This window comes from Puma concolor, chromosome D2 (genome assembly GCF_028749965.1).
Source record: "Puma concolor isolate L17-30 chromosome D2, mPumCon1.1.hap2, whole genome shotgun sequence".
Classification (NCBI taxonomy): domain Eukaryota; kingdom Metazoa; phylum Chordata; class Mammalia; order Carnivora; family Felidae; genus Puma; species Puma concolor.
In genome coordinates this window covers 79824108-79834811 of record NC_141677.1, presented here as the reverse complement: position 1 = coordinate 79834811, position 10704 = coordinate 79824108, and the positions used below count along the sequence as shown (strand labels likewise).

At 47.4% G+C, this 10704-nt stretch overlaps 1 protein-coding gene across 1 annotated transcript; it reads left to right on the top strand.

Annotated features, from left to right (window-relative positions):
- The first annotated feature begins 115 nt into the window (after positions 1 to 115).
- On the top strand, positions 116 to 8543 carry LOC147576213 (protein FAM24A-like). The gene is made up of 4 exons (XM_086681088.1): positions 116 to 435; positions 6369 to 6403; positions 7129 to 7249; positions 8232 to 8543. The coding sequence occupies exons 1-4, from the start codon at positions 407 to 409 to the stop codon at positions 8377 to 8379; spliced, it is 333 nt and encodes a 110-aa protein (XP_086537214.1). The 5' UTR covers positions 116 to 406; the 3' UTR covers positions 8380 to 8543.
- The last annotated feature ends 2161 nt before the right edge of the window (positions 8544 to 10704 follow it).

Genomic DNA, 10704 nt, shown 5'->3' with positions numbered 1-10704 from the left:
TCCTGATTTTCCATTTCTCAGTTTTTCCATGTTAATGAAGGCCTAAGCTACACTATATATATATATATATATATATATATATATATATATATACACACACACATACATATATATATGTATGTATATATATATATATTAGATATTCACAGATACTGATTTTCTTATATTTGTAAATTGCTGTACATGAGTATGTTTTTCTGTAATAATTGCTTTATTGTTATTTCCTAAGAAACTACTGCCAGAATTTGCTCAACAGAAGCAGGAGACCATACATAGTATTTACAAAGTCTCTGTGAAGTCTTTTTCTCCTTGTAACTTTTCTCCACCTGTAAAAGCCAAATGTGCGAAGTCAGAACGAGCAAACGCACCTTCACAGGCCTGCTGCGGTTTAAAGTAGCTGCAGGGGATGTGTGGTGATCAAGAAATTAAATCAAGGTGAGGGTTATGTCTTTTCATTTGCACATTTTTACCACTTGGAGTGTTTTTCTATCTCCCTCCTCCCCATGGGGGTGCATTGAGGTCTCCATCCCATATCACTGGATTGTCAGTCTTTTCGGTGCAGGGCTGCGGCCCTGTCACTCATCTTCAGGTGTGGCCGCAGAGTCAAGTGTTTGAGGCCCCTCCTCATTTGGCCCCAGCCTAGCTTTCCAGCCTCATCAGCCACCTCCGCCTGACCTACTGTTCCCGACTGTCCTTCCCTCCCGTGGCTCCTCAGACTGTTGGTGCCAGCAGACAGGAGCCCTCCTCCCCTGCTTCCCACCTCTCCCTACCCTACACTGTGGTTCACAGCTCAGCTTGGATGCAGCCTTCGTGAAGACACCCTCGGTCCCTCCCCTCCCCTCCCCAGTAAGTAAGCAAGCAGCCAGACAAGTGAAACACAGACAGCCAACACCGAAGGTTCCTTCTAGGGGGGTGTAAAATGGTGTAGGTCGGCTGAAGCCTAGGATGCAGGTCAGGTAGTGGCTAGAGGTAAGGCCCGAAAAGGTGGCCCGGGTCTGGCTTTGGAGAGCCTTGACTGCTCCACTACTGGAGATCCGCCCACACCAAGGATTCAGCAGTTTAAGAGGAGGGTGGCATACTCAACTCTGGGCCTCGGAAAGCAAACCAGAGTGGAGCTTTGCTCTTGAACCCACTTGCAGAGTTTCTTGGCATTCTGCTTTGGGTTGCAGTGGAATCTGGGTGCTGTGAATGCAGAACCATGTAACATCTGACTGCCTAAGAAATTAGGTCCAGGGGCGCCTGGGTGGCGCAGTCGGTTAAGCGTCCGACTTCAGCCAGGTCACGATCTCGCGGTCCGTGAGTTCGAGCCCCGCGTCGGGCTCTGGGCTGATGGCTCGGAGCCTGGAGCCTGTTTCCGATTCTGTGTCTCCCTCTCTCTCTGCCCCTCCCCCGTTCATGCTCTGTCTCTCTCTGTCCCAAAAATAAATAAACGTTGAAAAAAAAGAAATTAGGTCCATATTTCTCATCATTTGCTCTCCAGTCTTCATTAGAATCGCTTGGGGGAAGCTGTCAAACTTGAAGTTTCTCCAGGCCCAACGCAGATCTTATGAATGAGACTGGAGGGAGGAGCAGACATTTCAGGGGCTGAGATGGCATTGCAGGGAGGAGTAGGCATTTCAAAGGGTCTCAGGGTTATTATGAAACAGGCTGAACCTGGAGAGTCTGCTTCAGTCTGTCACACAGTACACCTCAACACGTAGCCATCCAGTCAGCCCCGTCCATCTGCCTCGCGTGGGAGCTGGTTAGAAAGGCAAAGTCATGGGCTCCATGCCAGAACCAGCGAATCAGAATCTGTGGTGGGGCCCAGGAATTAGATTTCACAAGCTCTCCGGGTGATTTTTACGCACACGAGTCAGAGAACCCCTGCTTTAATGAATGGCTGTCTCTGAAGAAACAGACTCATGATTTCAAACACCCAGGGCAGGTGTCTGTGTTAGCCTTGTGTGTCTAGGAGATGCTCCTGAAAGTTTATGTTTAAATGAGAACCAGGGGTTCCAGAAGAGAAGGAGGGCAAGATTCAGGCAACTTTGACTTCTTGAGAGTCAGAATTTCTGAACCATGAAATGACTCAAATGGAGCGTAGTTATTTTTCCTGCAGACTTTCCCTAGCAGAGACCTGTTGGTAGACTTTCCATCAAAAATGTTAATGTTTTCACTTTCACACTTTCCATGGGGATGAAAACTGTGAAGAGAGTACACGTGTAGCTGGAGATGAGCCACCAGCAGAGGGACCGACTGCTTACGTTACTGCAATTTACAACGTGTGATGTGTCTGTTTACGTTGAAACGTCTCAAAGACTAGCAGCTGCCGCCACCGCCACCATTGTCAAACCACACAGCGCCCACTGTCTTGAAATGGGTCCAGGGAGCTGAATGGCTTTGCCAACAATTTTGACAAGTCATGGGAGGAAGGTGGGCCTGGAATCCACCTCTCCTGTTCCCCAGGCCCATGTGGATTGTGGGGTGGGATCTTCCTACTTCGAGTTGATTCCCTTTGACATTTGAAATCCAAGGCTGTGAAAAGGAACAGCTCTTCTTTAATGGCCACCTCTGTCAAGGTAAAGCAAACGTAGCATCTCTTACGTGGTTTTCTACCATTTTGACAGTGTTTCTCCAAATGCCCTTGGAAGACATATTTTCAAGATGGCTTAGAGGAAAATACACCAGGGTGAGCAGATCTGAAGTCTCCTTCCACCGTAGTCCCTCACCTGCTGTGTAACATTGGATGAGTGATTCTGCCTTTTTCTTGGACCTGTTTTCTCTTCCGTAAAGGGGAAGATCTCACAGCCTCCTTCATGCTATGGGATAAGGTTTATAATATTCTGAACATGACGCCCCTGGTATATAGAAGATGCTATATGGCAAATGTTAAATTCTTCTTTCCCTTTCTCTACCGTGTTCTCTTTTTGTCTTCTTAAACAGTAAGAATGACGTGTGTGTGTGTGTGTGTGTGTGTGTGTGTGTGTGTGTGTGTATGTGTGTGTTAATGTTTATTTATTTTGAGAAAGAGAGAGTGCAAGCAGGGGAGGGGCAGAGAGAGAGGGGGACACAGAATCTGAAGCAGGCGCCAGGCTCTGAGCTGTCAGCACAGAGCCCAGCGTGGGGCTCGAACCCATGAACTGTGAGATCTTGACCTAAGCCAAAGTTGGACGCTTAACCTACTGAACCACCCAGGTGCCCCAACACATATGGTTCTTAATCATTACTATTCGAGCAATTTTGAAGTCCCTCTTCTATATCATGTCTTAAGTGCAGAAGGGAAGTCACAATCATGTTGAGCAGTGGTTCTCAAGTCTAGTTCAGCTAACCACAGCATCAAGCATTACCTTGGAACTTACTAAAATGCAGATTCTTGGACCCCACTTCATACTGAATCAGAGACTCTGAGGGTGAGGCTACCCATTGCATTTCCTGAAGCCCTCCAGCTGGCGTGGAAGCCCGCTCGTTTTGAGAACCATTGGTCTATGTTCTTTCCTAAAACCCCGACACACTGCAAAAATGTTCTGTAACTAGCAAAAGAAAAAGTCTAGGCTTTTCACTAGGGCTTTAAACCCCCACCAAATTGTATCCTTGGCTAATCTTTCTGACTGGTCTCCTCCTGCCACTCCCCTGCACGCATCCCACTCTACCCCAACAGCCTTTGTCTTGTTCCTTGAGCACACCAAACCCATTACAGTCTCAGGAGTCTGTCCTCAGTATTTTCTTTGCCTGGAATGCACTTCCTCAGCTTGCCCTCTCCCTTTTTCCAGGCCTCTCCTGAAATATCGCCTCCTCAGAAAGGCCTTTCTTGATGATCCTCCCTAAATTACTCCTCTCCATCCCCATCACTTGCTCAGTGATTTTCACTTTATTTTTCTCTTAAGCATTCTTTAAGGGGTAGATCTGTTTGGAACAAATTCTTTTTCTTCATCTGAGAACATCTCTCCTACCCCCTGTCCATTCCTTAAGGGTAGTTTTGCTGGGTATAGAATTTGAAGTTCTTCTCATTCAGTGCTTGAGAAATGTCATGTGCTACATCTGTCTGGCTTCTGAGGTTACAGATGAGAAGTCCATCGTTTGAATTGGTGTGTTCCCCTGTAGGCAGTGTGTTGTTTCTCTCTCGCTGCTTTCAAGTTTGTTTCTCTGTCTTTAGTTTTTGTACGTTTAATTACAATGTGTCTTGCCATGGATTTTCTTGACTTTATCCTGTTTGGACTTTTCTCAGCTTCTTGAATCTGTGTCTTTTGCCAGATTTGACAAGTGTTTAGCTATTATTTCTTCGGAAACCCAGCCCCATCCTTTCTCCTCTCCGAGACCCTGATGACATAAATTTTGGATCTTTTGTCATGGCCCCACAGGTCCCTGAGGTTTTGTCAAATTTTTGTTCAGACCGGGTACATTTCTTGCTGTGTCCTAAGTTCACTGATTTGATCCTGGCATCTCCATCTGCTAGTGAGTCGATCCAGTGAGGCTTTTTGCTTTTTTTTTTAATTTCTGTTAATGTACATTTCAGTTCTGTAATTTCTACCTAGTTCTTTTGTTATAACTTCCATTTCTTTGCTGAGATTTCTATATTTTGACTGTTTCAAGAAGATTTGTTACTGATTGTTGAAGCTTTTTTATGATATCTGCTTTAAATCCTTTTTGGATAACTCCAACATGTGATTCATCTTGCTGATAGCATCAGTTTACGGTCCTCTCTCATTCAGGTGTTACTTCTCTGTTTCTTGGTCCTACAGGTGATTTTCCATTGATCCTGGCTGTTTCGGCTAAGTACTACTTAGATCTTTAATTTTATCAGGCAGTCACCCTGCTTAGATTTAGCATGCAGGTCCTGGTCTACTTTTGTGGGGCGACGTTCCAATGACAATTTAATGTCCAGAGGCTTTGCAGTGCTGTTTTGATCTGTTCAGTTTCTGTAGTGTCACTGGGGCCCTCAGGTCCCTGACAGTGCTGCCAGAAGGGGCAGAAGACTCCCCAGGCTAGCGCCATCTGGTAGATCTAAGTGGGAGAAGGAAATCTGGCCCACAGGGACAAAGATGCTTCTTATGGTGGATCCCCTTTGGGCTGTCAACTGGCCATCCCAGTGTCCCCCCCAGAAGAGCGGAGCCTTGGGACCAGTGAGGAAGCAGGTCACTTCCCCTGACCTTTTACTGTCAGTTGGGGCTGCCACACCACGCACCTTACCACTGTGGCGGCGCTAGCTTGAGGATGTTCGCTTATCTTGCATTAAATCCCACAGCAGCACACCCACTGGCACCACCTTCTGTCGCCAGATTCAGAGTTGGAAGACATCAGCCTGGATCACCTGTTTCTATTCCGCTGTTGTGTTGCTCTTCCAGGCCCGGGGTCCCTACCCCGTTGGCCTTCTTCTTTTCAACTTGCAGAGTTCTTCTTTGACGCTTGTTTTTTTTCCAGGGGTTACAGTTATACTTCAGATAGAGAGGCAGGGAGAAACAAGTCCAAGCCGTCTCGTCTGCACCCAGAGTCTCCTCTTAATGTTACTAGATTGGCTGGCTGTGGGCCTCTGTCATACACAGCTGACTAAAACAGGTGTCCTATTCAACTTTTCATTTTTGTGACCCTTGTATCTCACCAATCAAGTGTGAACATCTTCCAATGTCAATGAGCATATACTTGAATCCTAGTAAATGGCATTATGTTATTTCATTGTGTAGCTATAGCATAAAGTCAACCAGTCTTCTGTAACTGGACTTTGAAGTGTAAAAAGATTTGTAGCCTCCCCATATCTTTTTTAAAAAATGTTTATTTGTTTATTTTGAGAGAGATTGTGTGTACGTGCACTTGTGTGTGAGCAGGGGAGGGGCAGAAAGAGGGGAGAGAGAGAATCCTAAGCAGGCTCCTCACTGTCAGCACAGAGCCTGACTCGGGGCTCAATCCCATGAACCGTGAGATCATGACCCAAGATCAAGAGTGAGACATCTAACCGACTGAACCACCCAGGTGCCCCAAGCCTCTCTATTTCTATCTTTTTATTTTTTTTTTTAATTGAAATCTTAAACCTACTTTTGAGGAGCAGTCAAATCCTGAAAATCAGTGTGAGGGAAGTAAGACCTGAAAAGGGAAAGACTTAGAATCAAATGGCTCAAAATGGTGTTTCTATTTCCTGGGTGCTAACATGTACCCACACATGGAACAGAATTCAGAACTCCGTGAAGAGCTGGTATCCCGAGAGTCGATGTCACATGCCTGTGGCATAGGACATGGGGCTGGACGGTGGCTGCGCTTCTAAAGTGGGTTCTTCAACCTTGGATCTTAATTCCTCCTAGCAAGGATGATTCGATCCTTCTTTCTCAAATTACAGGTTTCATAAAATAGCGTCTTCCCTAAATTAAAAAAATTTTTTTTTTTTTTTTTTTTTTTACTAGTTGGCCTTCATCCAGATCTGGACAGGTTAATTGTCGTAAGTATGCTCAGCACTTAATATTATTTAGGCTTCTTTCTTGCCTCCCTGTTCCCCAATTTCAGAGTGTTAAGCAACTTGCTGATCCCAGACACCTCTCCCTGGCAGTATTTAGCAGAAAAAATGGCCAAAGGGCCTGTGGTGTCCTCAAGAGACAGAATGAGGGACAAGGGCTCCTAGAATCTCCTTAAACCGTAAGATGACCGTCGGAGTGGGAGTATTAAGACATTTTCCTCCTTAAAACATATTATTTACAGTGTGGGTTTGCGTATTCTCAGCATTGCACAGCATGGTATTTGGGGAAGAAAGAAAACAGACATCTATCTCCCTAGTCATTCTCAAAAATGGCAAGTTTTAAACTTGATGAACAGCACGGGGTCACTCCTGACTCTATCAGGGAATATAGTTCACGAGACCCAGGTGTTTGGGAGTAAAACTACTTGCTCAAGAGAGGGCCTGTGAAAGGGAGAAATTCTTCCCATTTTCTCTCCCGATTCCCTTCTCTCTGGACTTTGCATTTCAGTTGCGTTTCATCCACAAATAAACCCTTTCCCCTCTGGGTCAGCCTGTGCTCTTAGGCCTCCCCGGGAAGATTCCTGCATGTTTTACACGTGTAAGGCTTTGTGGTTTGGGGCTCATGATTCCCCCGCCGAAGGAAGTGTGTGCTAGGTGGGTGTGTGGGGAGGGAAGCCACGTTCGCTGCTCACCCGCACTTCTCTGCCCAGGTGTGTGTGAGATGCTTGACCTCAAGATTATCATCGCCCTTGGTGGCGGCTTACTGATTGTCACATTTGTGCTGATGGCTGTTGTCATCTGTCTTTACTACAAAGTAGCCAACGCATTGAAGTGAGTGATGTGGGTAAGAGTGAAAAATACCCCCTCAAATAGGATACCTGGGGCTCTCTGCTTGAGCAAGGTCATTCCTTGCCCTGTGGCCCCACCCTGGGTGAGGCCAGGAAGGGCAAGTGGGTTGGAAAAGGCAAAGGCAGGTGAGTGTAGAACCTTGGTTTTTTTCCCCTTCTGGCTTAGGGCTGTGAGCTCATAAGTAGAATGTTCTCGGCTGGGTGGCTGGGTGCTGCTTTGCTTCACCTACCCTCTCAGTGTGACCCTCAGCCAGTTTATTCAGCACGTTGGCCAGGCCCTCCCTCTGTCCCAGACACTGCAGACTGTGGGGGAGGCTCTGACAAGTCTGGGTCTTAGACTCACTCAGAGGATAGGCTGAACCTCTCACAGTGTTCTCTCACTCTTACCTGCGTTGGGGGAGCTCTCACTGTGTTGTCTCATTCGCTGTGCTTGGCCTAGGGGACAAGGAGATGGGCCTGTAGGATTGTGGGGGAGCTGAGCTGTATGAAGATTCTGGGGCACACCCACTCAAGGGAGTGTAGATCAGACTAAAGATAACTAACTTTGGGAGAGAGGAATCTTCCAATGGGGGAGAGATGGGTCCTCAGAAGCAGTGCTGTTCCCATCCTAGGGAAGTTAAGCCTGTGAGCTAGAAGGTAAATTCCAGAACCTGGGGGGTGGCCCTCTGTGGCACCTTCCCGATCACGCTCTGCACTTGATGGGCCTGCAGCGGTCCGCTGGGTGACCCACGCTTGTAGTTCACTCTCCCTTATTTGCTGCAACCTGATTTTACATTTCTAACAATCCTAAGAGAGGAGGGGGTTAGACAGGAACTTGGGACAGGGCCAGAGAACTCTAGTTTGGGGCTGGTGGCATGCATTTGATTGGCTCCAGCCCTAAACTTCCCAGGTACCCCTGACAATTGTGACAAATGGATGGAGAAGAAAAATTCTAATCTCATGCTCTGTGTATGTCTTTTCTTAAGATGTTCAAAGGCATATTTGGCTCTGACCATCAATAATAATGAGGCCACAGTCACGATGACCACAGACTCCACCAATGGGTCCTATCCCAGCATCCGGTGTTGTGAAGAATGTAACTTGAATGCCACCTCGAACCCCCTGCCACCGTGATTCTGTGACGTAACCAAAAGACCTGGACTTGGCACAAAAATCTTCATTCGCGGTATTTCTTTCTTGGTAGAATTCATTATTCAAGTCAGGTTCAAATCATGTTTACATCATGTTAGGTACCACATATTTATGTACTTTTGAATAAATATGCAAGAGAAAAATAATCCTCTCTGCCTCTGGCATTTTTGTTGTTGGCATGTATACTTAAATTACTTAAATTTGTGTAGTAGTCACCTGGGGACTTGGGGCGAGTAAACTTGTAATATTCTGTTGCAGTATAAGAAGGAGAGTTAAGAGTAATAGAGAAAAAGGCATGTTGCCAGTTGAACAAGAAGGGATGTTGTGCCAGATGCTTGGGGTGGAAAAATAAAAGCATCTGGAAACTAGGTTTAGACTAAGCTTCCCAGCACCCTAGGCTCAACGGGAAACACGGCATCTCTGAATGAGAGAAACTTTTTCCTGGTGCTTAATTCTGCTTGGATCGTATTACACGGAGCCCTCTCCTTGAGACTCTGAAAAAAATGGACATCCTCCTTTGGGTTTAACCAAGCCTCAGAACCAGTTTTCAAACCCTGGCAGGTGCTAACATCTGAGGGCATGCCGTCAGTCCAGACGCTGATTTCTTCCAGACCCCTGGGCACTATGTTGGCTCCGAGGACGTAGGGTTTCAGTAGGGCGATTCTCTCCCACAGGCGACAGCAGACGCTTCTCTTGGAAGGTACCAGGGCCACAGCAAGGTCCTCGGCAATGCAGGACCCTGAAGGTAAAGATGGGTGAGACGCCTGGGGGCAGAGCAGGAGCCACGGATGAGGCACAGGGATAGAACCTGGGCCAAGGCGGGCTCACAGGCTTACTCCCGGTAGTCTGGGCTCCAGGCCGCTTTCTGCCACCTTGCAGGCATCAGGGGTTAGTCACAGGATGGGCACACTGGGCAAAAGAAGTGATGTGGGTGAAAGTCCTTGTGGGTATGCCTTACAAAGAATTTGCTACAGAGAAAACAAGCCCCTGTAGCCTGCACGAAAGTTCAACTCGCTAATTCTGAACCCAAGCCACTCCCCGTTCCTCTGTTACATCTCCAAACTTCATCACTGCCAACGCTCCCAGGTATCATTAAACGTGGATTGCCGGGAAGGTACTTTTAGGACATAAAATGAAAAACAAAAAAACCCAGCCTCTCCCTAAACTGCCTGCAACTGAATTTCTTTGCAGGCTTTCCGGCACAGAGCCAGAGCATTCTAGCTCACAGAACCAGAGGGACCGGAATGGGAAATGAGAACCTTTCTGAGGGCTCACAGAGGTTAGGTGGTGGAGACAACTGGACTTGGGTCTGGGTGAAGGTGAGCGAGGTCACAGAGCCAAGCCCTGGGTTCTGATCTGCCCTGACTTGCAGTGGAGAACGGAAGTCACTTCTGCTCCCTGAGTGTAGTTTCCGCTTCAGTTACAAAGCGGTTTGAGCCACTATCTCCACTGGAACTCAGAAAGATACTTCCAAACACACCGATGGTAGTGAGGTCAGTACCTGAATGTGGGTGATTGAAAGAGCCATGTTAAAATATTCTTTGTTTTTGAGACAGCACGAGCAGGGAGGGACAGAGAGAGAGGGAGACACAGAATCCGAAGCAGGCTCCAGGCTCCGAGCTGTCAACACAGAGCCCGACGCGGGGCTCGAACCCACAAACTGCAAGATCATGACCTGAGCCGAAGTCCGTCGCCTGACCAACTGAGCCACCCAGGTGCCCCAAAATATTCTTAATGGATCGAAAGAATTTAACACAGGGTTTGTTCTTGTGTCTTGAGTTTACTGCTGTGTTTGAATTCAGAGGTTTGGGCGAGCGAAGCTATGACCAGATTGACGAAATTCATCTAGGGCTCATTGTCCATGACACCTAATAGATTCCAGCCTTTCCGTTAGGCACTTACTCCGGACATAAGACACAGCTCCCGCTCTCAGGTGCTCAGAAGCACCTCTGAAAAGAGAAAGCCCACAGAGCACCACACCCTCCAGGATTTATCAAATGGAGCAATCAAGTCACGTTGGGCATTGTGGGGCCCAGGACATGAGGCGGTCAGTTCCAAAGGAAGTAGGCCCTCGGCCTGGCTCCTTCCCAGGGACAGCGCTCATGCAGGCCACATCTGCGGCTTCCGTGGTGCATTTTTTCCGCCGCGCTGAAGCAGCTGGCTTCATGGGCTGGTGGAGTGGCCTTTTGAAGTCTCAATTACAGCACCAGCCAGGTGGCTGTACCTTGCAGATCTGGGGCAAGGTTCTCCAGAAGGCTGTGGATGCTCTGAATCTGGGCATCCAGTCTGTGGTACTATTTCTCGTAG